This window comes from Lepidochelys kempii, chromosome 2, assembly GCF_965140285.1.
Source record: "Lepidochelys kempii isolate rLepKem1 chromosome 2, rLepKem1.hap1, whole genome shotgun sequence".
Lineage (NCBI taxonomy): Eukaryota > Metazoa > Chordata > Testudines > Cheloniidae > Lepidochelys > Lepidochelys kempii.
The window spans coordinates 5139740-5167263 of record NC_136381.1 but is presented as its reverse complement, the minus strand read 5'-3'; the positions used below and the strand labels follow the sequence as shown (position 1 = coordinate 5167263).

Below are 27524 nucleotides of genomic sequence, written 5' to 3'. Positions count from 1 at the left end.
GGCACAGACAAGACACCCTCATGCAGAGGGCAGGTGGTAGCGAGGTGCATCCCAGCCCTTGGCATGCCCAGGAAGTGTCACGACATAAGCAGCTGACGCCTCCTTTTATTTCTGGCCGCCCAGCTCTGAAGGCAGCGTTGCTGCCAGCCGCAGAAGTAAGGGTAGCAGCACCGCAACCCCCCCTATAACAACACTGGAAGCCTCCCCCTACAACTCCTTTTTGGGTCAGGACCCCTACAATTACAACACTGTGAAATTTCAGATTTAAATATCTGAAATCGTGAAATTTACGATTTTTTAAACAAAGACATTGACCAAAATGGACTGTGAATTTGGTAAGGTCCTATTTATATTACTAGGAGACATGTATCCACCAGACACGAACTAGCAAAATCACTTTGGGACCCATCCAACGATCAGATTAGAAACCCAAAGTCCCTGCTTCCTAATAGATGGCGGTCAATTGCACACAAGTCCTCTCTCCTGCTTTTACCGCTGTCCAACGCCCTCTCTTAAAGTTAACATTTTAGAGCCCTGTTTCCAAATATGTCCTCACAAAAACTTGCATGTGCATCGCTTTTGCAGGCAGCCCTTTCATCACCACCCCAGAGACCAACTTCCAGTGCAAGGTTCTGTGACTGGATTATCTGGATAAACGAGAGGACCAATGTACCCAAAAATATTTCAGATTTTAATGAAATGTTTCAAGCACCTAACTTCAAACAGAAATGAGAACTTAAATAAGTTAACACATGAGCGATGGTCTGAAAATCAACATGCAGAAAAGGACCTCCAGACCGCAGTGACATGGACTTTATCCACTGAATGGTAGAAGGATTAACCCTTAATGTGCATACAAAGGTTTACTGACAAAAGTATTTTCAGGCTTATTGCTTGCAAGATCCATAAAAAACTTTGTGCTTTGTATCAAAACAAGTGATCAATAGTGATATGGCAAATATCTTCATTTTACTGTATTTTGCCTACAGTAGATCCCCATGTGGTTTGTGATGAGGGCAGCTTGCTGCCCTATGTCACCAGAGCAGTGAGAAACATGGACTCAGTCAGTGAAGTCACATGCCACTTACTGTCGTTTCTACAGCAAAACCATGACCCCTACCTAACATTTCCAACCCCTGCCATGGACCTGACACCTTTCCACAATATGAAAGTGAACGGGTGTGGTGAGATTTGCATCAACTGATATGGTGTCTAAAGATATCTGCGGCTTGATCCCAAGCCCACTGAAGTCAATGGGAAAACATCTATTGACTTCAGTGGGTTTTGGATCAGGGCCACAGAGAACGGTTCTGCTAGACCAAGGTTATACAGTGAAGGTGCATTTGAGCAGGCTTTGCTCAAATCAATAGGATTTTCATTTTGGGTTTCAACCATCTATTGTATAACAACCCTAAGTGCTGGTTGGCCTTTTCAATCATTTCCTCCCTCCATAAACCGAATGTTTCCTATAGATCACCATGACTATCTGTGTGCATCTGAACCAGTTTCCCCTTCCAAAGAATAGAGAAAATAAAATATCCTGTAATTCTTACTCCAGCTCAGACAGGGTTAGAAATCTGTAGACTATCCCTTCTCACAGTATACCCAGGACTCCTGCTACAGCCCTTCAGTCATGTTACAGCTGCTTTCAGTCTCCCCAATCGCTTGGTTCCAGCACTATCATTCCTTAGTGTTTCTTGTCAAGCTAATTCTCAGGCAGAGTGCAAGGGTACAGACACCCTGATACAGAGAATGGAGATGGGATTAGATAATCTAATGTAGTTTTATACTGTATACTTAAGACTCGTACCTAACCTCCATCATCTCAGAACTGAAGGGGAAAGAAGACATGAAGCACTTGGGAGCAGAGAGAAGGAACTGAAAGTTCATATATAAGGCCACTATAGTCAGGATTAGTACCACTGGGAGTGGTACCTGTGTTTCCGATTTAAACTCGGGGGTTCTTTTTATACAAAAAAAGACATGATATACATGTATCAAATTCTTCCATTACACGTATTTTCCCCAATACATAAAAACTTCCAAAGCTGCCAGAAGAACAAGAGGTAACACGGGTTTCCGTTTCTCAGTGGGAAGCCCCATTCTCAGAACTCAAAGTCTTCATCAGCCATGTCAATCGCCCAGGCAAACTTCTCTCTCTGGGTCTTATTGTAAATCTTCTCGATGGGCACTCCAAACTTCTTACACCTGCGGGCAAGCACAGGGCAGACGCTGAATGGTAGCAGAAGGTGTCGGCAGCAGCAGGCAGTTGCTATTAGATCCGCCAGTTCAACACCCTGTCAGGGAAGGATTCTTACCCACTGGGCATTTGCTAATGTTGTCAGATTCTGTAGGTTTTCTCTAGCTTTACATAAAGGCTTTGAGATAACAGAGGTATGGAACCGCAGTTTTGTGAGTGACATGCATCACTTCCCCGCTCACAGCACTATACAGCTTTTTAGTCTTCTGTTACACACTAATGGAGGGAGGAAGGGTGGCCAGTGGATAAGACGGAGCTTGATAAATCTATGGAGGGGATGGTACGAGGGGACAGCCTACAATGCCATAGAGCCGATCTGCAACTGCCAGGAGCAAAAATCCCCAACGGCTGGAGACAGGAACTGGATGGGAAGGGCTCTGAGTTACTACAGAGAATTCTTTCCCGGGTGTCTGGCTGGTGGGTCTCACCCACATGCTCAGGGTCTAAGTGACTGCCATATTTGAGGGTGGGAAGGAATTTTCCCCAGGGTCACTTGCTGGTATGAATTAGTGTAAATGGTGGATTCTCTGTAACGTGAAGTCTTTAAACCATGAGGACATCAATAACTCAGCAGGGGCCTATTGCGGGCGACGGCCGGTGAGGGTCTGTGGCCTAAAATGTGCAGGAGCTCAGACTAAATGGTCATGATGGTCCCTTCTGGCCTATGAGAGACTGGCTTGGGATTCAAAAGATGTGGGTTCAATTCCCAGTTCAGCCTGGTTCCTTGTCTGACTTTGGCCACATCACCATCTAATCATCTGTAGAAGGCGGATACCCCTTCCCTACCTCTCAGGGGTGCTGGGAGGAATAAAACCATTAACGACTGTGAAGTGCTCAGATACCACAGGGCTAGAAAGATAAGGAAAGCCGAGTTTCCCACTAGCAGTGCAAGACACCAGGTGCCCTAGGATCTGCACTAGCTTCCAATGGGTGCAACTCAAGGTGTTGGTTTTAACTTAGGGCAGGCCGCTGCACACTGACCATTCGGTAGGGACCCCGGTGCCACGCTACACAATTTCTAGCGCACGGGAGCAGGTCCATAAGGCCAGTCGGGGGCTGCAGGCTACAGCACTGTAGATTCCCACCCCAGTTTGCCGCACGCTGGCTCGCTGTACAGACGAGCCCTCAGAGGCTGGTTTGGGACCCAGTTTCCTGAGGGATCGCCTTTGTGCCCGGGGCCATCCTGCCACAGAGGGGGAGAGCAGAGCTGCCTTAGCTGAAGCTCCCTTGTCATACACAAGAAGAGCTGCTTGCAGGACATTCCCTGTGAGGGATGCGCAGCTTTGCAACTCTGCCCCTCTCCTGGCAGCCTTGGCCCTGCCAAGCCTGGTTTTGTCTGCAAAACGCCCCCTTTCCCCCAGATCCAGAGACTTGAGGCCACAGGCACCGACTTTGTCGTTTCCCGGGGGATGCTCAACCCCTGCTCCGCCCCAGGCCCCGCCCCCACACCACCCCTTCCCCGCCCCTGTTCTGCCTCTGCTCCGCCACATTCCCCAAATGCACCCAGCTGCCTCCTGCTTGCTGCTGAACAGCTGATCGTGGCAGGTGGGAGGGGCTGGAGGGAGGGGAAGGAGCTGATTGGCGGGAGGGCTGGGGGTGGGGGGCAGGAGCTGATTAGTGGGGCTGCCAGTGGGTGCTGAGCACTCACTTTTTTCCCCGTGGGTGGCTCCAGCCCCAGAGCACTCGCGGAGTCGGCGCCTATGTTTGAGGGGGCAAGTGGATATTTCATTCGGCATGGGCAGCGCTTGCTCTGCGTCAATGGGATAGGCACATAGGAGGGTAAAGGAACAGCTCTGAAGAGAGCCAGCAGCCTACCAGGCCACACTAATCCTGGGATCCAGATAGTTCAGCTTGGATGTGCCCAGAGCAATCTGCTTGTTTTCCTCTTTGTCTGTGGCTTGAACGTTCAGCTTCAGCAGCTGTTCTTGGATCTTCTCCAGCAGCTTCTTTTTCTTCTCCACGGCGCTGGCGGAAGAGCAGGGACAAGGCAGACGGGACGTTAAAAAAGGGAAACAAAGCAGGGCTGAAATACAGAGCGATACACTGCAGTGCAGCCCCTCAGCGCTCTAGCCGTCCTACGTACGGCACGGCAAGCAAACATGCCGTACACCTAGCTTCAACAACAGAGACGGAGCCTGCCGCTCTGACCAAGCCAGGAGAAGGAGCCAAGACCCCCGGTTTGCCACAGCCACGAGGGTCAAGTCCCAGAGGTTTTGTTTAACAGTCACTAAGACCTGAGGCGGTGATCCATTAAAGTGAGTGGAAAGGCTCCCATTGGTGTCAACTATAAATGCTAGGGATTGTAGCCAATGATTTTAGTTTATTGTTCATTTATTGTATGATGTTATAGTTAACTAATGTTATCATAGAATCATAGGATATCCAGGTTGGAAGGGACCTCAGGAGGTCATCCAGTCCAACCCCCTGCTCAAAGCAGGACCCACCCCCAACTAAATCATCCCAGCCAGGGCTTTGTCAAGCCTGACCTTAAAAACTTCAAAGGAAGGAGATTCCACCACCTCCCTACGTAACCCCTTCCAGTGCTTCACCACCCTCCTAGTGAAAAAGTTTTTCCTAATATTCAATCTAGACCTCCCCCACTGCAACTTGAGACCATTACTCCTTGTCCTGTCCTCTTCTACCACTGAGAACAGTCTAGAGCCATCCTCTTTGGAACCCCCTTTCAGGTGATTGAAAGCAGCTATCAAATCCCCCCTCACTCTGCAGACTAAACAATCCCAGTTCCCTCAGCCTCTCCTCATAAGTCGTGTGCTCCAGCCTCCTAATTATCTTATATATAATCAATGTATGCTAAATAGAATTACGTTGTAAGATTCTTGAAGTATAAGATTGATCGGTAGTTAGAAGGGACTAATCATGCATTAGGCATCTAAGTAAGTACAGCTGAAACGCAAGGCCTACAGGTTTAGCTTAGCCATACTAGGCCTTTCGATAAGATATGCTGACATAAATAAGTGACTGAATAACCCGATGCCCTAAAATTAAGGGAAAAGATGCACCAATGGGTGATATCGCAAAAAATTAACAGTAAAAGTTTTTTTGCTTACAAGATACCCGGTAATCACATTGTTCTAACACATGTCCTAACCGCAGGGGGCATCAGTGCTAATGAGAATAAAGAGAATCTACACAACCTATAGAAATTGGGGTCCCTTAAGTTTCATGGGGACATCAGACCAATAAGGAAAAAGAGGGTTGACCCTTTTATGGACATGCGCAGAATGTAGGTTTATACAGAACCACATTATACAAAAGTGGCCAGACTGGGAAAATTGAGCTCCCTATGGGAAACTCCAGCAGGAACCATTCCTCTACTGACGATCAAGCCATGAGAGACCCATCAGACCCGAACATTATAGTTAAGGATGTGAGTATAACTATAGTTGTAACTTGTGCATAGGTCTGTATAGCATTTCTACATGCTTGGGTAATCATAACTTTAATAAAACTTGTAAAACAGACTAGACCTTGTACTTGAATGTCTGTGCGGTCACTATCCTGGGTCTTTATGTGTCCTAGAGACTCTATATCTGAAGCAAGTAGCAGAGGTGACTTGCACTCTATTGAACTTGAAACTAGCCGCCAGAGCCAAACCCACGGTGGTGTAATACCCCATGACTACATTCACTTTAAATAAAATAAAAGGCTACAGGATAAAGGCGGCACAAGGTCATGGATATATGGGATTCGTTTGATGGAGAGTGTTCCATCATTTGCAAGGAAATTTGGTAACAATGATGTTGGAGAAGTAGATTGAAAGACTCGACTGCTTGGAAAGAGTCTTTGGCTTCAGCATTGTGCACAAGCCTGTTAGACCTACACAGCATCCAATCTGCTAGTCCATGAAGCAACCAATAACCCATTTTAGGGCCAATCGCTGCATAGATTAGCATCGAGAGGATGAGACCGCATGGCATGAAGCCTAGAGATGTTCCTAAGATAGCGACGAGGAGGATTTGGTTAGGGCACTAAGGTGGATCTCAAAAGACAGACTCAACAGACCAAAACACCTGGGTTTTTATGTGATCTTCGAGAGTAGGGTCACCATGACAACCAGTCCCCAGAAGGGAAATCAGTGAAGCGATTAAGAGCTCTGAAACCATTGCTGGATGGCAAAGGTGCCTTCTATCAATGCCAGTGCTCCTCCTCCTCCTCCCCCCCTATTCCGGCCAAGGGCACAGCTTTGTGCCAGATCAAATGTCTCTATCCACAAGAAGCTTGAAGCATGTGCCACTTGTCTGGGCAGTACTTTAGCAGGAGCATCGATAAAGGTGGGCAGCTCGTGGTGTCCAAAACCTGCCTTTATACAGATGATTTCCCATAAAGAAACCCCCTCACCCTCCACTCTTGCAGGCTCCAGGCCTAAGAGCCAGGTCAGAAGCTCATTTTTAACCAGCAGGCCATGCTAGTAAGGAACATCCTCAAAGTCATGATGGCCCCCAGTGACTCCCACACTGATGCTTCACAGCAAGGGTTTTCTAAGTTCGGAGTGGCAGGAGAAACTGAAAACAAGGCTAAGAAAAACTACCAAGCCCGATCCCTCTCCCCAGTCCATGGATCCCGTATCACCCAGGCCTGGTGTACACTACAGAGTTAGGTCGCCATAAGGCAGCTGACCTCGATCTAACTCTGCAAGCATCTACACTAAAACATCGCTCCCGCTGATGTAACTCTCCCGCTACACGGACTTCACTCCACTGCCGCGAGAGGCATAGCGCTCAGGTCGATGTAGTTAGATCAACGCAATGTCCGGGCAGACACTGGGTTGTGCTTACACTGACTGTTGCCACCCGGGGCTGACAGCCGGAGCCCCATTGCCTGGTGAGGGATTGGTGGGGGTGGGGGGCAAAAGAGAGAGGAGAGCCTGAGCCTGGGTAGTGGGGCTCCGGCTGTCAGGCCCAGGCAGTGGGGCTCCGGCTGCAAGGGCCCCAAAATGCCAGTTAAAATGCTGCAAGTGCTCTTGGTCAGGATGCTCACCGCCGACAGAAAGAGCATAGTGTGGACATTAAAAATCAACTTAATTACTGCGGTGGCTGTATGTCGACTTAACTTAAATCAGCTGATTCGTATAGTCTAGCCATGTCCCCAGTCCTGCCCGCTTCCCTCTGCTAACAAAGACTGTAATAAACGAGATCCTCACGCTTTAGATTTCACATCCTTTTTGGCTTTGAGATCAGCCTTGGCTCTTTTCAACTCAATCTGCGCCTCGGCCAGCTGATCCTTCTTGGCGTCGATCTGGGAAAACAAACACAAACTACCCTGAACGTCCCTTCTTCCCGGAGAAGACCTGACATCGCTTCCACCCCAACGGCGACCCAGTGCCACCATCTCGTCTCCATCATACGCACTACTGGGTTTCCTTGTCACCTCCACCCTGGGTTTCCTATCACACCTGCTCCAGAATTTTGCATGTCCCACAGGCCAGTCCCTTTTTGCTGGCCTGGTTTTAGGCATTTCGCATCGTAAAAAGACGGACAGAGCTGGTCTCAGAAAGCAGCCTCGCTGCTCAGAGAGCTCACGACTCCTGCTGTGACCACTGCAGGAGCTTCGGGCACTGGTGCACCTCAGTCCCTCCTGTTCTCTGCTTGTGACATGCACTAGTTGGCTTTCCTGAGGGCTGTGATACTTTGGTCTAATTCTGGTTGTTGGGTTTGGTGTGTGGGTGCTGGGTGCTGCTTGTGGCCTGCGAGATACAGGAGGTTGGACTGAATGATCTGGTGGTTCCTTTTGGCCTTCAACTCTAATCTAATCTAAGTGTAACAAATAAAGACAGCTGATAATGAGCTCAGACACTGAAATAATTAAGCGATAGAAATGTAAGGGATACATCAATAGGACTGTCTGGCGGGGCTAAGGAAAAGCACCCTGAATTCACAGATCTAATCCAACCTCCTGCACAAGAGGCCATAGAATTTCAGCCAGTTACCCCGTGTACCAAATCCAATCGCTCGTGCGTGGCCAAAGCATCCAGAAAAGCAGCCAGTCTGGATCTGAAGACATCAAGAGATGGAGAACCCAGCGCTTCCCATTGGAGTTTGCTCCAGTGTTTGAGTTCCGTCATCCTCACTAGTCAAAATGTGTGTCCAGTTTTTAATTTGAATTGGGCTGGCTTCAGCTTCCTGCCACCGGCTCTTGTTCTGATTAAAGAGCTGGTTAGTACCCAGGATTTTCCCGCCATTACGCTGTAATCAAGCCACCTCTTGACTTCCTTTCTCATAAGCTAAACAGAATGACTCCTTAAGTTTCTCCGCGAGGCATTTTTTCCAGCCCTCAAATCATTTTTGATGCCCGGTAAGTAATTTCAAAACAAAAACTCTCCCAAACCACGCAGCACCTGGTCAAAGTCCGGATTAGCAACCCTGAAACGCATCTGATACACAGAAGCAATAACTCTTCAGGCTGTTATCAGCATCCTTCCTCTGTTACCTTGGCCTGGAGGTTCTGCATCGACTTCTCAAAGCTCTTGGGCGTGGCTCTCTGATGGTTGCACAGAATGGCCACTGCTCGGTTGGCTCGGTTGTAGGAGAGGAGTTTTGCTGCTACGTTGTCCTCAGCTGGAAAAACACAATGTAATTGTTAAGCACCCGGTAAAGGAAATGGAAAGAGGGTAAAAATTACAGGCTTTCAAGATGGGAAAAAATTTAACTGATTTACAGGATATACCTATTTAGAATCATAGAATCATAGAATATCAGAGTTGGAAGGGACCTCAGGAGATCATCTAGTCCAACCCCCTGTTCAAAGCAGGACCAATCCCCAATTTTTTCCCCAGATCCCTAAATGGCCCCCTCAAGGATTGAACTCACAACCCTGGGTTTAGCAGGCCAATGCTCAAACCACTGAGCTATCCCTCCCCTATTTATCTGCAGCCTTTATTTTTATTGCAGGTTCATTTTAGCAGTGTTATGTGACACCATTGAGGGTTAAGCTCTGGTAGCTACAGCCTCAAGTTAAACAGAATTATCTCCGCTTGTTTTAGATCTAGAGCTCATCGGAACAGATGAAACCACAGGCAAGTAACACAGACGATCACAAGGCCCACTATCTTCTATCCACTGTATTGAAGTTGCCAACAAAGTTATGAATGTCACAGCATACCCGGCTCCCATACACATCAATGTACCAGTTATAACTACAGAAATCAATCAACGACACACTGATCATAGAATATCAGGGTTGGAAGGGACCCCAGAAGGTCATCTAGTCCAACCCCCTGCTCGAAGCAGGACCAATTCCCAGTTAAATCATCCCAGCCAGGGCTTTGTCAAGCCTGACCTTAAAAACCTCTAAGGAAGAGGACCACCTCCCTAGGTAACGCATTCCAGTGTTTCACCACCCTCTTAGTGAAAAAGTTTTTCCTAATATCCAATCTAAACCTCCCCCACTGCAACTTGAGACCATTACTCCTCGTTCTGTCATCTGCTACCATTGAGAACAGTCTAGAGCCACCCTCTTTGGAACCCCCTTTCAGGTAGTTGAAAGCAGCTATCAAATCCCCCCTCATTCTTCTCTTCTGCAGGCTAAACAATCCCAGCTCCCTCAGCCTCTCCTCATAAGTCATGTGTTCCAGACCCCTAATCATTTTTGTTGCCCTTCGCTGGACTCTCTCCAATTATCCACATCCTTCTTGTAGTGTGGGGCCCAAAACTGGACACAGTACTCCAGATGAGGCCTCACCAATGTCGAATAGAGGGGAACGATCACGTCCCTCGATCTGCTCGCTATGCCCCTACTTATACATCCCAAAATGCCATTGGCCTTCTTGGCAACAAGGGCACACTGCTGACTCATATCCAGCTTCTCGTCCACTGTCACCCCTAGGTCCTTTTCCGCAGAACTGCTGCCTAGCCATTCGGTCCCTAGTCTGTAGCTGTGCATTGGGTTCTTCAGTCCTAAGTGCAGGACCCTGCACTTATCCTTGTTGAACCTCATCAGATTTCTTTTGGCCCAATCCTCCAATTTGTCTAGGTCCTTCTGTATCCTATCCCTCCCCTCCAGCGTATCTACCACTCCTCCCAGTTTAGTAAGATCAATCTTATACCTCTATAATCCTACAACTTAACTCTATTTAACATACAATAATTATATAAAATATGACATGTTAATCATAACATCACATAATAAATGAACAATAAACTAAAATCACGGGCTACCCTATGATGTATCAGAGGTCGGAAGAAGGAAAGAGGGCCCAGAGGTGCATAGGGTTTGCCCATTATCTTGCCTCCAGAGATAGCTAACAACTCATGTTCCAGAGCAAGGCAAAACAATAGGCCCAAGATAATACCGCTAATCCACTGTGCAGCAAAGGCAAAAAATATTCCCTTCCTGACTATTACTACACTCATTTGGTATCTCGGAGGCTTTGATAACTTTCAGCCTAACTCACATTAACTGCATGTTGCTATGGGCATGTGGCATTTGATTCCACTGCCTCGTGTGGCCATGAATTCCACAAGCTGCTGAAGGAAACGTTCTCTTACCGTTCGTGAGTGCTTTCAGCTGCTCCTGCAGAGTGATGGAAGCGTTGTAAGTTCTGAACACCTTGGCTGTCAGCCCGTCCATCAAATCCTGAAGATGTTTGTTCAAGACCGTTGTCTGAAAAAAAGAGACAAGGCAGAGGGGAAAATTAGTAAAAAGCGGGAAAACAAAGTGCTTGGTTTTCAATTTCCCTTTTATTTGTAAGCGGGCAGACTTTAGGCACAGAAAACTACAGTGATGAGGAGCAGAGAAGTGCATAGATTTCTTGTTATTTTGCACATTAGCTCTGAAATTGGTGAGTATACGGGATGGCATATACTGGCATAGCTCCATTGAACTCAATGGATCTGCACTAGCTAATGATCAGATCCAACATCGGCTTGAATTTATACTGCTGAGCCACATGGAGTCACAGTCCCATCAAAAGACGCAGATACTAAACACCAAGACCACCGGTGTTTGTGCTTGGGGGGGGGGGGGGGGGCAAAAACTGTCGCAGGACCCAATTACTTAGCTAGGCATCCTTGGCCTCACAGATAAGAGCCCTCCCATAGAAACAACATGCATTTGAAGACACAATGTTTTGGGGGGTGTGAATGCAGCATAGGGGAGCAGACTGGGTACAAAAGCTGAGGTGGCCTGGGAGAGGGCGGCTCACAAGTCTTTGAAGTGCCCACAGAAATGGAAACGATTCGTTAGCGTGTATTTATGGGCTGGTGGCTAACACAACTCGGCAGGAGGCCAGATTCCAGGAGAGAAACCACAGAAGGCTCTGGGCCAGGCTCTAAATTGCCCTGCACCTTGAGAGGTGTTAAAACCTCTCACACGTCAGAAAGGTCAGGTTAAACCCCCACTCTGCACAGGTGAAGGGCACCAGAGAAGCAGGCCCTCAATCTCAAGACCCAGCCTTGCTTAGCCTCTTTTCTGAAGGGTGGCTCAGGCTATCCCCACAGAAACTGGTGGATGTAGGCCATTTCTGACAGCATGGCTGCCCTCAGGAAATAGCGACTTGCCCTGTCGGTGAGGGAAAGGTTTGGCTCTGTTTAAATACGGCCTCAAGACTGTGGGTCTGCTGCAGACTTTGAACCCCTGGACCGTTTGGAGCTGTCCTAAGCTGCTGCAGGCAGTTTTATAACCTGCTGGAGACAGCGGGTCTGCCATCGTGGTGCGAGGTCCAGAAAGCCCAGCTGCCGAGTTACTACTCACGCAGCAACTGGACTGAGAAATCAAAGATTACAGTGGGGTGCTGGGGGACACAGCTGGTCGCACTAGCTAATCACGGGAGAAGATGGGCATTAAAAATCAAGGTCATGGGTAAAAATGAAACGAGGGGCCTCACCCAACTGACCCCCTTATGCAAACACCGTATTGCCGGGTCTGGCAGCCTCTCTGCTCAAGGGAAGTATGGAACTGAACTAGCTTGGGGTGCTGCAGGCAAGACTGGGGCAACTGTTTGCACTATCTGCCTAGCTCAAGTCGGCACGACTGGCCCTTCGGTTTCAAGAGCAAGACGATTCCAGCTTACATTCAGCCTGTCAAAGAGGTCGTCCCCTGGGTCTTTGTTCTCCATGAATAACTGTAAGTTCTTGAACACCTGCAACGACACGAAGAATTACATCAAAGGGCCATGCAAAAGTGAGGTGGCAGCTCTCACGGATGCTACCCTCCACTGGATTCTTCATCCCAGAATCCCAAAGCAACGTTAGCTAAGCCTCAATACCCTCGTGATGGATATATCACACCATCTGAAGGCTGGGGCTCCTAGATTTAATCCCCAGATTATCCACTGTCTTCTTGTGACCTTGGGCAAATGTTTTTACCTCAGACACAAGATTACCCACCTGCATTTAGCATTACCATTCTTGTGAGGTGCGTATCACACTATGTTATAGATCAGGAAAAGGGACACAGAGGTAACGCTCTTGCCAATTGACAGCGTGGCAGCATAGAGTGTAGACCCCAGGTAGATAACGATGCATTTGAATCGTTTGCTAATTTAGGCTGAAGTCAATGAGGACAGAAAAGCATTACCCTAAATACGCAAAGGCCAGTGACATATGGCCCAGTACATTTTTTCTCTCTATACTGTAACTTGTGATTTAAAAAGCTTGTCACTCAAGTGTATTTCAGCATCTTTCACCAACTTACAAGTGCAAACCCAATGACGTTGGATGGTCTGGGGAAACTAAGATCCGCATGTATGTGGTACAAATAACTACACTGACTCCACCCAGTATGGTGACAATAACTACAAAGCGGGGGGGAGAAGGTGTGGCGACCGAAAATAAAGCCTCTGAGCTCAGAAGTGTTAAGACACAGAAGAGCTCGAGTCCATTTTCCTAGGAGAAAAGTTGGACCAGGTCTCCAGCGGGTGTGAATCTCAAGTCAACAGAACTACACTGATTTCCACCAGCTGAGGGCCCGGCCCTTGATGACGGCACACGACAGGCTGGAGTTGACAATCAGACCAGTGTCAATATTTCGTTTCAATTTTCTTGAGGAAATGAGACCATAATAAGATAGAAAATATCATAATGCCACTATATAAATCCCTGGTATGTCCATGCCTGGAATACTGTGTGCAGTTCTGGTCGTCCCATCTCAAAAAAGATATATTGGTATCGGAAAATGTACAGAAAAGGGCAACAAAAATGATGAGGGGTATGGAATGGCTTCCGTATGAGGAGAGATTAATAAGACTGGGACCGTTCAGCTTGGAAAAGGGATGACCAAGGGGGCATATGACAGAGGTTTATAAAAACATGAAGGGGGAAGGGGGGGTTAATAGGGAAGTGTTTTTTACCCCTTCAAATAATACAAGACTTAGGGGTCATCCAATGAAATTAATAGGCAGCAGGATCACTTGATAAACTGTCCGGTTCTGTTCATTCCGCAGAAGCACCTGGCACTGACCACTGTCGGAAGACAGGATGTTGGGCTAGATGGACCATTGCTCTGACCCAGCACAGGCGTTCTTATGCTCTTATAGGAAGGATGGCCAAGTGGTTAGGGCACTAGTCTGGGAGTTGAGAGACCTGGGTTCATGTCTCTGCTTTGACACAGCCTCCCTGTACATTCAGGGGTGAGTCATTTATTCCCACCATGACTCAGTTTCCCCATCTGTACAATGGAGATAATAACCCTATCCTACCTCACATGGGGGTTGGGAGAATACATGCATTAAAGATTGTGAGACGCTTAGGTACTAGGGAAATGGACAGGCACTGTGGATCGATTAGCTATCTGTGGGAGTGCGTGCGAACCTCCCTCCAGCCCTGCTCACCGGTTTCTCCACAGGCACTTTGTTGTAATACCGGATCGAGTCTTTCCCCAGGAAGTCAAACTCCACAACGTGCTCCTGCCCGTCCAGCTCTGGGTGCAGCTTAATGTGCTCAACACGCAGGGAGCAGCAGCCAACTGTGTCCGCAGTCTCCCCTTCTTCCTTCTCGTTACCAGCTCTCAGGGCCAGCTGGGAGGAACACAGCAGAGGAGGGATGGAAACCCCTAATCTTCCATTATACACCTCCCCCCAAAAACAGCGCTAAAGAGGCCACGATGCTGTGAGAAACACACTGTATACTTCTTTCCACCGCGGGGTCGGCACAGTCCCAATCACCACAGACTCTAAATGCCCCATTAGCATCTTGAGTTTCTTTGCTCCATCGTTCATCTTTATGCTCATGTTTACACCCCTTCGAACAGCTGTGCAGAAATGCCCTGGCAGGAAAGCATCTCAAGGGCCCTTGCTACGCATGTATCATTATGCTTATGCCTTCAGCTAGGCCGGAGAGAGGCAGGAAATAGTTCAGGAATTAGATGGCCCAGGGGAGGGATATCAGAAGAGGACACAGACTCAGTTGCATTTACATGCAGCAAGGATAATACAGCCCTATTTTCAGTCGGAGAATTCCCTGCAACAAGCACCAGCATTGAAATAACCCTCACAACACAGAACTCTGTTGTCAGCGGATGCAGTGTCCCTTCTTCGTCTGTGCAAGCGGCAGCAGGTTTGACAAGCATCGCGCGCATGCTGGAAATCAGTGTGTGTTGGGGGGTAGCAAAGGCAGGGCTGTTTTTTTCTAGGAAATGTGTGTAACAGTCCATATGATGCTGTATCACCAGCATGCTTTCACGGACAGCTCTGGACACTTCCCATCGCAATGCACTCCCACGCTCTCTGTGACCACGAGTGGCTTCCACTCGTGGGCTAACCCATGACTTGCAGCTACCAGCAAGTGTGACTGTACCTCAGATAAAGTAATTTTACAAGCAACAAGCCCAACAAGACAGAGAAGCAAGCCGGCACCTTGTCAATGAAGTAAAGGGCCACAGATCTTTGCCGTTTCTTCATCTCCCTGGATTTCCAGTCTGCACGATACTGAGAGCGGATCTTGTCGACTACACCTTTTAAACGTCTGGCTACTTCATATTTCTGCCAGTCCTTCTCCCCCTGGAAGGAAAAATGGATGTTTCTACTTGCCCTGAACAGCATCCACTGCCACCCGGCCACTGTCACAGGTAATAAACAGAGCTAGGCAAGATACTGCTTTCCCATCCTGCAAAACATTTCGAGATCAAGCAAAAAATTTCCCATCCTGGGTTTGGGGCAAAAAGTCGACATCTAAAATTTTCACCAATCAAACATCTTAAAAAATAACTGGTTCAGGTCAATCAAACCGCTTCCTTTCAATCATTTCAAAACATTTTGTTTGGATTTTGACCATTGTTTCCCAACTAGAGTTAGCTTAAATTTCTAAGTGAAAAGTTATTTTGAGCCAGAAAACCAGAGTTTTTCATTTCAACAATTAAAAAAAAAAAAAAAGATTTTTTTTTAAATTTTTTGGTGTAGGAAAATCAACCAAAGCAGACCCTTTCCCATGGAAACCGTTTGACTTTGACAAAGCAGCCTTTTCCAGCCAAAACCGTTGTGTCAAACAAGTCCTAATCTGCTCCAGGAATAAAACCCTGTACAAGGAAAGTGCCTGGTTCCAGATTGGACCTACTTTGAAGATAGAAAATCATTAAGAACGCTGTCCAGGTTCTAAATACTGTTCAGTGTTAGGTGATTTTTTTAAAAAAAATCAACCGATCCATGTCACTCAAGTTAAAGAGGAATAACGACAATTTTTGGAAGAATGGTTTCGGCGCCCCCTGATGGCTGTGCAGAAGCACTGAACCAGCACTGACTTCACTGTACTTATTGTAAGAAGATCATTCTAACGTGCGTCTCATTGTTAGATTAAGAATATAAATCAAGCAATGATAAAGCACTAACTCTCCATTTTTGCACATCTATAATATTTGATTACTAACAGATTGTTCAATGTGAACCTAAATGCAACGTAGCTGAGTTAACGCTACAATGAAAGCTTTGACATTGTGCCCTGACTTTTGCACGTTTATTAACCTCCCTGTTGTATCTGTAGAACATTTCTGGATTTAAACTGCCTTTTTTAAAGTAAAAAGGGAGAACAAAGCATGTTGCTAATATTAAGCCCAATACGGGCCCATTTAGACTTTCAAAACCACCACCGCCTGGGTTACTGTAAAACAGAACAGTCTCCCCAGCCATGTTCTACCCATCTTAGTGAATCATTATAACTAGGGCCTATCAAATTCACAGTCCATTTTGGTCAATTTAACGGTCATAGGATTTAAAAATGGTAAATTTCATGATTTCAGCTATTGAAATCTGAAATTTCATGGTATTGTAATTGTAGGGGGTCCTAATCCAAAAGGAAGTTGTGTGTGGGGGGGGTGCAAGGGTATTGTGGGGGGGGTTGCAGTACGGCTACCCTTACTTCTGTGCTGCTGCTGGCGGCGATGCTGCCTTCAGAGCTGGGCAGCTGGAGAGCGGCGGCTGCTGGTTGGGAGCCCGGAGCTGAAGGCAGAGCCACCGCCAGCACCAGCGGAGAAGTCAGGGTGGCCTGGTGTGGTGTTTCCACCCTTACTTCTGCACCGCTGCCTGCAGAGCTGGGCCCTCAGTCAGCAGCTGCCGCTCTCCAGCTGTCCAGCTCCAGAAGGCAGCAGCGCAGAAGTCAGGGTGGCAATACTGCGAGCCCCCTAAAATAACCTTGTGACCTCCCTTGCAACTCCCTTTTGGGTCAGGACCCTCGATTTGAGAAACACTGGTCTCCCCCTGTGAAATCAGTATAGTATAGGGTAAAAGCACACAAAGGAACAGATTTCACAGGGGCTTACCCGGCAGAGACGGGGATAGAACCCGCGTCTCCTGAGACCCATCCAATGCTCTATCCATTAGCCCACCTGGCCTCTCTTTAAGCCAGAAAGGTCTTTCCATACAAATCCAAAGTCAGAGGCATAACTGCAAAAGCCTCCACTTTCGAGAGACTCTAGCTTCTCTCGCAAGGCGTGTGATGTTACTGGGGTAGCCGTACGACGCACCGACAGTCCCACCAGACAAATACACAAAGACGCGGCACACAGAAGATAGTGCAAACTGCTACTCCACGGGCATGTACGTGGACTGTGGCATAAAAGGGGTCAATCAAATGGCAAACAGATGGGCTGACGGGGAACAGCACACCCCACCTTTAGCTTGGAACTAGGGTTCAGCATGATGTACTTAATCGAGTTCTGGATGTTCTCAGTCCACGAAGCCAGCCACGTGACGGTGTTGTCACAGCGCACTTCCTTCCACTTGTGACCCGATGGGGGCTTGGGGGTTTCAGAGTCCCTGGTGGGTGGAGAGGATACAAAGCAAAATTACAACCACTCCCCTGGGCCCTTCTATTCAAAGACCAACCGAAACCAACCCAAAGCTAATGACACAAAACGCCAACCAAGGGGAAAAAAATGGACTTGAGCCCTGATGGCTTCTTTTTGGATGGGCCAGGTTTGTTCTTGTAAAGGAGTAAAGAGACTTTCTGCTGAGTTATAATATTAAACATCCAAGTCTTTTACCCAGAAGACTAGAGACAACTGGAGAAGTAGTGGGTTTGATAGCACTGGGTATGCCAAGCAATTGAAACTCATTGAGTGGGGACGTGACTTTTTTACCCAAACTTCATAATATCGGATTAACACTTATTTGACTCAAATCCAAGGAAGAAACGCTCTTTGCTAACCCTGCCCTCTTTAACGAAGGGCTCAGAAAGTTTCCAAGCTGCAGCTCACAGCCCTCCATGCAGTCCTCCAACAAGCAAAACGTTGACAACTGCGTCCCTGATATTTCTGAGGTAGAAACAAGCAGGATTCGGGGCAGGAGGGGCAGGGTAGGGAGAGAATCTCTTGGGCTTTCTTCAGACCTCCCAAAGCAGCAATGAGGGCATCGGAACACGTGTTTCTCCTTTGCAAAGCTTTAATAAGAAATCCCTGGTCAGATGTGAAATTGGAGTTGACTGGCTACTCCTGGGCCACTCCATCTGTATCTACAAAGGATCTGACTGTGAAATGTACCCGTCGTGTAGAAAGGGGAAAACTCCTCAGAAGGTGGCTCAAGATGTCCCATGTGAATTTAAATCTCACGAGTAACAGTAGAGCAAAGCAGTGACTTAGCCCTGCTGGAAGCAGGTGGGCTGCAGAGTGACTTGAATAAAGCCAGGGATAACGCCGGGGAGAAAATGTTGGCCTTTAATGGAGCAAAGTCCATTGACGCCAGCTGAGGAGCTGGCCAGAAGAGCTACGTTCTAGCTAATGGGAACTCACTCACTTGCTGCAGTTTATGATGACGTCCTCCGGCATGATCCTCTTCTTCAGCATGCCCATTTTAGGGTGGTCCCCGCGCCCACGGAACAGCCCGGGGGGCTCGGTTTTGAAGTTGCCTATTTTCTCCCGGTGCCCGTCGAGGATGCAGTACCCATACTCCTCCTGGATCTTATCTGCCTCCTCCTTCAGTTTCTGATTTAAAAAACAATCAATGGAGAAAACACCAGTCCAAAGCGCTACCCCGGGTGCTGCGCCTACCACTGCCCACGGGTCTTCCAGGAGAAAGCTGGTTCACAAATTCAAGAGCTTTAAGAATCAGAAACCTAAGCCCCTTCCCACGGCGTTTCAAACCGACTGCCAGCAATCACCAGCACTGGCAGTGAGTGGACACCCAATGGCTGGAAATAAGTCAATAAGTCTTTTCGGAAGCAGGGGGACTGGAAGAGGCAGAACCAGTATTAATCGGTACATTGTTAAATGATCCCTGGCTGTATAGATACAGAAGGTAGGCGCCGACTCCATGGGCGCTCCGGGGGTGAAGCAACCACAGACCAAAAAATAGAGGGTGCATCGCACCCACCAGCCACAGCTGTTCGGCAGGGCCAACAATCAGCTGTTTGGTGACCGGCAGGAGGCACTCTGGGAAGGGCGGAGAGCAGCGAGCAGACTCAGGGGCGTAATGGGGGTGGGAAGAGGCGGGGCATGGGTGGAGCCTCGGGGAAGGGGTAGGGACGGGGTCTCCAGGCAGAGCACGGGTGGAGCACCCACCGGGAGAAATAGAAGTCAGCACCTGTGATCACGGATCAAGCCTGGACAGGAAAAGCACAAGCCCCAGTGCACTGGAGCTAAACGAGCAATTTCACGGATTGCCCGTAATTAGCGTGGATTTTATCATTGCTGGGGAGAGCCGTTAGGAGAGAGACAGGATTACATCCTCTAAAGCCACTACATTACCCACACCCACAGGTAGCCTAAGTACGCTCAGTGATAAGGATGTGACTAATGGCTTAATGTGTCCTCACAGAATTCGAACAGTCACGACCCTGCCAGATGATCCACATTCGCAGAACTTGAGGCTTGTGTGGAGTCACAGTGAAGTCAACAAGACAGGAGCCTAAGTCTGAGCAGTTGCATCAGAAACAAATTCTTTCTTCTGGAGAATTGGCCGGTAACTCCATAGACACAAATCCAAAAAGGCAAATGTTATGGGCGTTTGAGGGATGAGAATTGAAACCTACTGGAGTCTGACTTTGCTTCCATGTCTCTACCCAGAAAGGTTTGAAAAATAAGTTTTTCCCTGCCCTATTTTAAGACAAGATGCAGCAAATGAGTGAGAGAAATGGGCAGGGATGGAGGAGGGTAACAGGAAGAGGTTATCGACGACTACCCAGACACAGAGAAAAGATTTAGGATTTTGAATCAGAAGTATTAATTTTCCAATTGCATACAGTGAAACACACCAGCTGACATAAGGGAAATTAAGCCCCCCACACCCAGACTAAATATCTACCAACCATCCACAGGAGTCATTAGAAACAGCCTCCTAACCTGCTTCTCCTCTTTGGACAAAGCTTTCCGGGCCTCATTTTTGTCCACAAAGTACTTGTGCATCTCTTTGAAGTCGCACTTCTCCAGGTGCTTTATCTTCTTCTGCTCCTCCGAGGTCATTTCCTAAGCAAAAGCCAGAAGAGACTTGGAGAACAGGCAGGCAAAATCTCATTTTCGACGGGGGATAAGCCACATGGGGGGAAAATAAGCTTGCTGTCCGGAGGGTCTGCCGAGCAGCAGGCTGGCAGCTGTGCTAGGCTAGGCTTCGCTGCGTCAGAAACGTTTATTTTCTAAACGAGTGGCCGCTTTTGAAAGCCTGGGCCTGTGTACAGACAGGGTTGACAGAATTCAATGTTTATTTGTTTATAATTTCAGTGGATAATATCCATGTTTATTTGCAATCATTCTGTCCAATTTTTTCTTGATTTAAACTTTCACGGTTGGGGGGGGGGGGGGGCGAGTCAAACAATGTTTATTTAATGACAGCTGCTGCTGAGATTCAAAAAGTTGAAGCTTTATAACCGTTCAAACAAAACCTGTCAACACTCCATGTCAAAACTTACCCAGTGAATATCCTTAAACCAAACTCTACTAAGTTCTCAAACACCATTTTTCTTACTTCGCCTATCTGTAAATTTCAATTACTGGTGGGAACCTTTTTGCTTTGGATTGCGCGTGTTTGGTGAAATCCACACTTACCGATCAAAACTGAATACTTCAAAGTCTGTGTATGGGGATCACTTCATACAGCCGTGCAATGCAACCACCTCTGGGGTGGAACAGCAGCACTAAACCACAGCTCAGAGCAGACAGGGAAGAAATTCCAAGCCAGGCGCAGACAAGCCCGATCTACATGGGGTTGCTGGGCATGGATACATTATCGCCAGTGGCCAGGTGCACATAAAACCTGCTCTGAGAGGAGTCACTGTTCTGTGAGATTTTCTCCTGCAACATAGAATCGCTTACGTGTAGCTGCTGAATGATAAAATACGGTTGCCCCTGAGCGGCTAGTCAGAGTTCAGAGACCTGGTGGTGTTCCAGTTGAGAGCAGAAACTGTGGATGGAATCTGGTATTTTATTTGATGCCATCTGGTTTATTGACAAGGAATGCTCAAAGTCCTGCTTCTCCAAACGCAGGAGGAACCAAAATCAGGGGCTAGTTTTTCTGCTTACAGCCCTACACCCCTTTAGCCAGCACCAGACCCCCAAACTCTCTCTCTGCGCTTCTCCCAGGGTTACACTGAGGTTATAGGCTCTTGCTAAGCTTTCTTTCTTTGCCTCAATCAATCTGGTCCTCGTTTGCCCCCAGCTCAACGTTTTCCCACACTCACAGACACGCAACTAGGCAGAACAAAACCCAGTGTACCCCATGCCCACATGGTGCGAGCTTCTGGGCAGACTGTTAAGCTTGTTTTAGGCATGGTCCCTTAACTGTCAGTTAAGTGAAGGACACATTCACACACCAGTTCCAATGAGGTTTAACTCAACCCATGACAAGGCTTAACCCAGCTCATACCCCCACCACGGCTCTCTCTCTGTCTCTCTCTCACTCACACACACACACCCCTACCCTCCCCCTTCTCATCTAACCCCACCTCCTATTAAACATTTTTTTAAAAAACCTAGGCAATTAATACCCAAAAACTAACGTGAAGCAGTCCGGGCCGGGATGCTACAAACACCTCTTGACTCAAACCCACAAAAGCAATGACGTGAAAATGCTAAGCCTCCTCACGGTACATCCCCTCTCCTGCTCCACCCATAAACACACCCCTTACCGTTCCCAGCACAGGCCATGCACCGCAAGCTCAGCTCCACCCCCTAGAGACGTAGCCTTCCGCCCCCCACACGTGCGTTCTTATGGCCAAGGAGCAGTGACTACGGGCCCACAAAGCAGGTACCTTTCTCCAGTCGTGGAAGAAATTGTTCTGGAAAATCTCCTTGGTTGTATATTCGTGATCTAGCATTTTTGCATAGAAGGTGGCAATTTCCTCCGTGGCCACATTCAGCTTCATGGGTTTGCCTGTACAGGAACACAGTGTGCTTCATCATTGGCCACCTGCCTGCTCGAATCCCCCCTCCATCCAAGCTGGCTGCAGAGAAACACTTGAAAGCGTGAAGCGAATTAACCCTAAAGGCTCGCATACTGTAAGGCAATTACCCCTCCCCTAACCTCACCATTTATTATTTTCTTTTAAAAAAATTTTTTTCTTCTACAATTTGCAAACCAACTTGGGGGGGGGGGGGGAGAACAATCTCATGATTTCTGAATGCCCGGGATTACTCTAAATGCATTGGCTTTTAAAAAACAGTCAATGTTTAACACCACGTTCTGCAATCAGAGAGGCTGCAAAATTAGCCTCTTGCCAGGCCCGTGGACCTGAACTGACTGGTTAACGGGGGCTCTCATCTCAGAGCGAGCGACAGTCTGCTTCAGATGAACCGTATTCTTTGTTCAGCCCATTTTACGAGCTGTGCCGTGTCATGAATATTGCTACGTTTTGCAGCATCAGTGATAAAACAGGACGCACCGTCATAATAGAACTTGACATCGTCAGGGAGTGGCTCGTAGAGAGGGGCGAAGTAGGGGCCTTTGTGCTCCAGCTGTTTCCATTTCACCCCATCGTCTGTCTTCTCCTCTTCCCACCTTATAGAGAAAAACATCGGGAAAGGTTGGGGAGCGTCTCAGCACTTACATTACTCAGATCCTCAATTCCCTACTGCTCCGTTTGGGATACCACCAGCCCAGGACACAGTGGGGACCCAGTCGGTGAGCTTCCTGTAGGCATCGTGGGAGAAATGGGTCTTAGGAAAAGATTTGGAGCAGAGGGCTTGTGGATCAGCTGAGGAGGGTACCCCATGGGTAGGGGGATGGTGTGGAAGGAACCAGGCTAGGGAGGATGGTCTAGCTCTAGCGGACAGGGTGCTGCACTGGTACTCAGGAGACTTGAGTCCAATTCCCAGTTCAGCCACTGACTCCCTATATGACCTTGGGCAAGTCACTTAAGCCACCCCATGCCTCAGTTTCCCCATCTGTACAATGGGGATAATACTGCCCTCCCTCACAGGAGTGTGGTGAGTCTAAAATCCGTTAGTAATGGTGACATGCTGTGACACAAGCATCTAGATAGAAGGCATGGAGATGGGAGAAGCAGTCGAATGGAGGGTGAGCAGAGTGAAGCAGGTGCATGGTAGGAGACAAGGGCGGATAAGCAGTGTGGGGCTTGACCACAATACGGTGGAGAGTGTCAGACAACCCAGCTGTGTTATAATCACTTCTAGACCCCCACATTTAACATAACTAAAAACCAGAGCCGCAGTGTTGGTTTTATGCAGAGTCCCTAAATGCCACGGCATAACCCTTACGGCTCCTTTCGTGATGCAGTTTCCTCTAACAGCAGCACTTGCAGGAGGATATTTGTCCACTCACCTTTTATTTACGCCCTAATGCATTAGCCTCCAAGCAAGGGCTTGGGAAGGGGACTGAAAATCCCAGCTGATAAGCTGGGACATAGACTCAGGCTTGCACAGTGGCTGTGAAGGGAGGGAGGTTATGCCGTCTGCTATGCTCCCCTCCCACCCCCAGCCGGCTTCATTTTTGTGGGACTGAAACAGATGACACACCTATGCTCAAGAGCAGGAGCCAAGGCAAGGACACCCTGATCACTATTGCTCACATGTGTGATCCTCACGCTAACAAAGTTTGCCCCCCCACCCCAGCTGATCAGCTAGGATTCTAAGATCGCTGCAACCCTAGCTGTGGAATGAGGATCCTTCAACAAACATCTGTGACGGAGAAAAATTAATTGAGGGGAATTTGGGGGTGAGGACGATCTAGATAACAGATACATTTTGTGCCCTTGGACTTTGACCTAGACACACCAAGCTCTCACATCATCCCGTCATGCCAAAACACTGCCACGCGCAAGGCAAACTGGCAAATCCGAAGCGTGTGCCGCGCTGCCCTGCCAAACCCTGGCACAATATGCAAAATGACTAAGGAGGCCCCCGAAGCCTGCTGAGAACTTCCACGCCTTTTTGGGTGGGAGTAGAAAGTAGTTTAGCTTTTCCCCTCCCTTGGGGGGTGTAATATGGAACAGGAAGAACACATCAGACCAGCAGGTTTGCTGTCTGCAGAAAGACAATCAAGGCAAAAATCTGGCTAAAGAATCCAGGAACTATGGGACTACACTGAGTTACACCAGCTGAGAAGCTGGCCCAAAGCAGCTCTCTGACTGAGCCTTCGATAGCTGTGCTCTGCGACAATTCACATGATACAGACAGACACTGCACAGATGTTTAATTTACCCCAGACTGACAGTATCACCAATGCCTGACCTGCCTTTGCACGCAGTATTGTTGTAATGCAACCCACACGCAATGGGGACCCCCTCCTGAATGAAATCTGTCCTGAACCCCCTCTTCTGGCCTTCAACCCCGTTCAACCTCATCATCAGAAGCAAGCTCCCCACAGACCAGGACCCACCAACTCAAAGCGGCACCAGGCCCTGCCAGAACCACAGATGCAAAACCTGCAGACATACCTCCGCTGCTACAATGATCAACACTTTCCACAAGCACCTTTCAGGATCCAGGGGTCCTACACACGCCTATCACACACGTGCACTAAATGCCCCACGTACAGAGGCTGATAAAGATTTAGTGGGGCCCTGGGCACAAAGAACATTAGGGCCCCCCACACCCTGGGAGCCCAGGGGCACCAGAACCAGGGAGCCAAGGGGCCATGCCCTTCCCCCGCTTTTAAAAGTGGGAGGGCCACGCTTGCCCACTTTTTAACATGGGCATACTTTGGGGGGCAGGAGGACCACATTCACATGATGAGCTCCCCTGCCGTGAAGCGCAGCCCCTGCTAGTGGCACCAGACTCTTCCCAGTGGCGGGGGCTAAGGTGGGCCTTAGCCCCCCCTTGCCAAGGGGCCCTGCCCCCTGCTCCTCCTCTTCCCCATGAGGCCTCACCCCTGGCCAGGCCAGAAGCTGGAGCCGGGCCATGCTAAGAGCCGCCCAAGGAGCCCGGGCTGCTGTGGGGGAGCCCCAGACCCTCCACCTGCCCTGGGCGGCACGCCCCGCGAGGCAGGGACACAGGCTGGGGGCTGCTCTCGGGCCCCTGGAGTCCCCTCACAGGGCAGGGGGAGGGTCCAGGGCTCCCCACATTGGCCCGGGCACCCTGAGCGGCTCTTATCTCTGCCTGGTTTGGCCAGGGGGGCAGGGCCCCAGGGGGAAGAGAAGCAGGGGGCAGGGTCACCGTTCCGGTGCCGGCGGTCCCCCACTTCTACCCAGGTTTCAGCGCTCCTGCAGGGCCCCCCAAATTGGCACGGACCCAAATAGCAACTATGTGGGTGAAACCAGACAATTGCTACGCTTTCGAATGAACGCCCACAGGCAAATGATAGAATACCACATCACCTGTGGGGGAACATTTTTCCCAAAGCGATCAGTCCATATCTGACCCGTCAGTCCCTCATCCTCCAAGGAAACCTGCATTCATAACTTTGCTAAACACTAAAAATCATGGACCGAACAGAGACACTCAATTTATTACAACAATCTATAACCCCAGCTGTTTCTCGCCACCTCCTGCCCCCCTATGACTGGAGGGGTGTGAACAGGCCATTTCACCTTGAATGGTCCCTGGAAATACATATTTATGCTAAACAATCTGTCCCACACTTTGTATTTAGCAGTGACGCTGAGGACAGTGCCCAGACCTGGAGCAGAGCTCGGGGTAGCTCGAAAACTGGCCTCTCTCCCCAACAGAAACTTGGTCCAATGAAAGATCTCACCTCACCCACCTTACCTGGCTTTGCCACTCACCACTCCCTTGCGAGCGGCACTGACCTGCAAGCGTATCAAAGACTGGAGGCTGCTGAGCCAGCCCCGGCCAGGACTGGGGTGAAAATGACCCAGGGCTTGGCTAACCAGCCCCCCACCACGCTGGAACATGCCCGAAATGCAGTCATGTCACATGGTAGAAGCTGCTATGACACCTCCATGGGTAAGAGCGACCACATGCAAGAGCCAGGCACTCTGCAGCCAGCCACATGCTAACAGCAGTCTCAGCTGGGTTGCATCCCATGACCTTTCACGTGGAAGTGTTTCATCACCTTCCTCCACAGCTCCCTCTGGGCTGAGCTGCAAAGGCCGGTCACTCCAGCGTGGCATTGCTTTTGAGAGAATGGCACTTGCTATAAAAAAAAGTTAAGAAATGCAATTCCTATCCAAACAATTTGCAGGTCGCTGGACTTCATTCAATGCCAGGGCAGCACAGCATCCTGGGAAATGTAGTCACAGACGTGTGTCAGCATGGGGACCACATGGTGCAAGCTAACTAGTTACTATGCAACCACCTCATTCAGCCAAGCCACACTTGTCCAGTGAGTAATCAAAAGATACACTCCGCTCAAGGAGGTAGGATCACTAAATAAGATTCCCCATACCAAGGGGGAATGCAAATTATACCATTTAAAACAGGGTTGGACTCCAGATAATTTAAGAACTGCAGCAAAATTATTGCTGAGGGAAGTACTGGTCAGCTCTGCAAGGAAAGCCGTGGACCATCATGCAGATGGGACTTGTTAAAAATTCCCTGACAACATCCAACTGATGGCTCTATCTTCTAACCCAGCGGTTTTCTCATTTGCCAACCCCTAAACATTTTCAAATGGAGGTGCGGACCCCTTTGGAAATCTTAGACAGTGTCTGTGGACCCGAGCCACAGATTGAAAATCACTGTTCTATGGTAACCACCACCTTTCGTGGGACCCCTTAGACATGCTCTGCGGACCCCCGGTTGAAAACCACTGATCTACTATCTGAATTCTAGCCACCTGTGACAAAACTCCAACATACAGTGACATCTGCTGGCTACACCAATAATAGCAGGTGCTTTTTAAACATAATGGAAAAGTACAAAGAAAAGGAGGACTTGTGGCACCTTACAGACTAACCAATTTATGTGAGCATAAGCTTTCACGAGCTACAGCTCACTTAAGCTCATGCTCAAATAAATTGGTTAGTCTCTAAGGTGCCACAAGTCCTCCTGTTCTTTTTGTGAATACAGACTAACACGGCTGCTATTCTGAAACCTGTGTATATGGTACAGTATAAGGATCTCTCTATCTTGCACACGCCCTTTTATTTTTAACCATTTTCTTTTCTCTTAAAGCAGTGAGGCAAACACGCCAGCATTAATACATGAGATGATGCCCATGCATTGAAATTACACCCACTGCTCTATAATGCACATGCATGGGTATATTTTGCTAAAGCTGGTTAGAAAAAAGGAAAAATGTAGCAAAAAAATTCCATGCATTTTTCCTGTTTTGTCCCTCCCCACCCCAAAAAGTTTTGAGATTTCCAAAAATATGTGACCTCCTCTGTAGCTGGTTGGAAAACGGGAAAAATTCCACAAAAAAAGTTAATAAGATTTGATATTTTGACATTTTAAAATATCAGTATAAAATTCCATTGGCTCTATAATCCCTGACATCTCCCCCCAGGTCAAACACCAGCACACTCTGGTAACCCAC

The 27524-nt window shown here is 48.4% G+C and overlaps 1 protein-coding gene across 3 annotated transcripts in view; it reads right to left on the bottom strand.

The window, feature by feature from the left end:
- Positions 1 to 678: 678 nt before the first annotated feature.
- The window catches only part of TOP1MT (DNA topoisomerase I mitochondrial), a 43345-nt gene continuing 16499 nt past the window's right edge, over positions 679 to 27524 (bottom strand). The window contains exons 1-14 of one of the 3 annotated variants that reach the window (XM_073329974.2): positions 25793 to 26031; positions 22510 to 22625; positions 21880 to 22001; positions 19979 to 20101; positions 18435 to 18622; positions 17315 to 17459; positions 15069 to 15212; positions 14046 to 14231; positions 12288 to 12356; positions 10765 to 10879; positions 8708 to 8835; positions 7422 to 7516; positions 4076 to 4225; positions 679 to 2208 (exon numbers count right to left, since the gene is read on the bottom strand). In XM_073329974.2, coding sequence (XP_073186075.1) covers positions 2106 to 2208; positions 4076 to 4225; positions 7422 to 7516; positions 8708 to 8835; positions 10765 to 10879; positions 12288 to 12356; positions 14046 to 14231; positions 15069 to 15212; positions 17315 to 17459; positions 18435 to 18622; positions 19979 to 20101; positions 21880 to 22001; positions 22510 to 22625; positions 25793 to 25938 — 1830 coding nt within the window. In that variant the 5' untranslated portion in view covers positions 25939 to 26031 and the 3' untranslated portion in view covers positions 679 to 2105. Of the gene's footprint in view, positions 2209 to 4075; positions 4226 to 7421; positions 7517 to 8707; positions 8836 to 10764; positions 10880 to 12287; positions 12357 to 14045; positions 14232 to 15068; positions 15213 to 17314; positions 17460 to 18434; positions 18623 to 19978; positions 20102 to 21879; positions 22002 to 22509; positions 22626 to 25792; positions 26032 to 27524 lie in introns of those variants that run through there. The other 2 variants (XM_073329975.1, XM_073329969.2) reach the window with 2 other exon arrangements.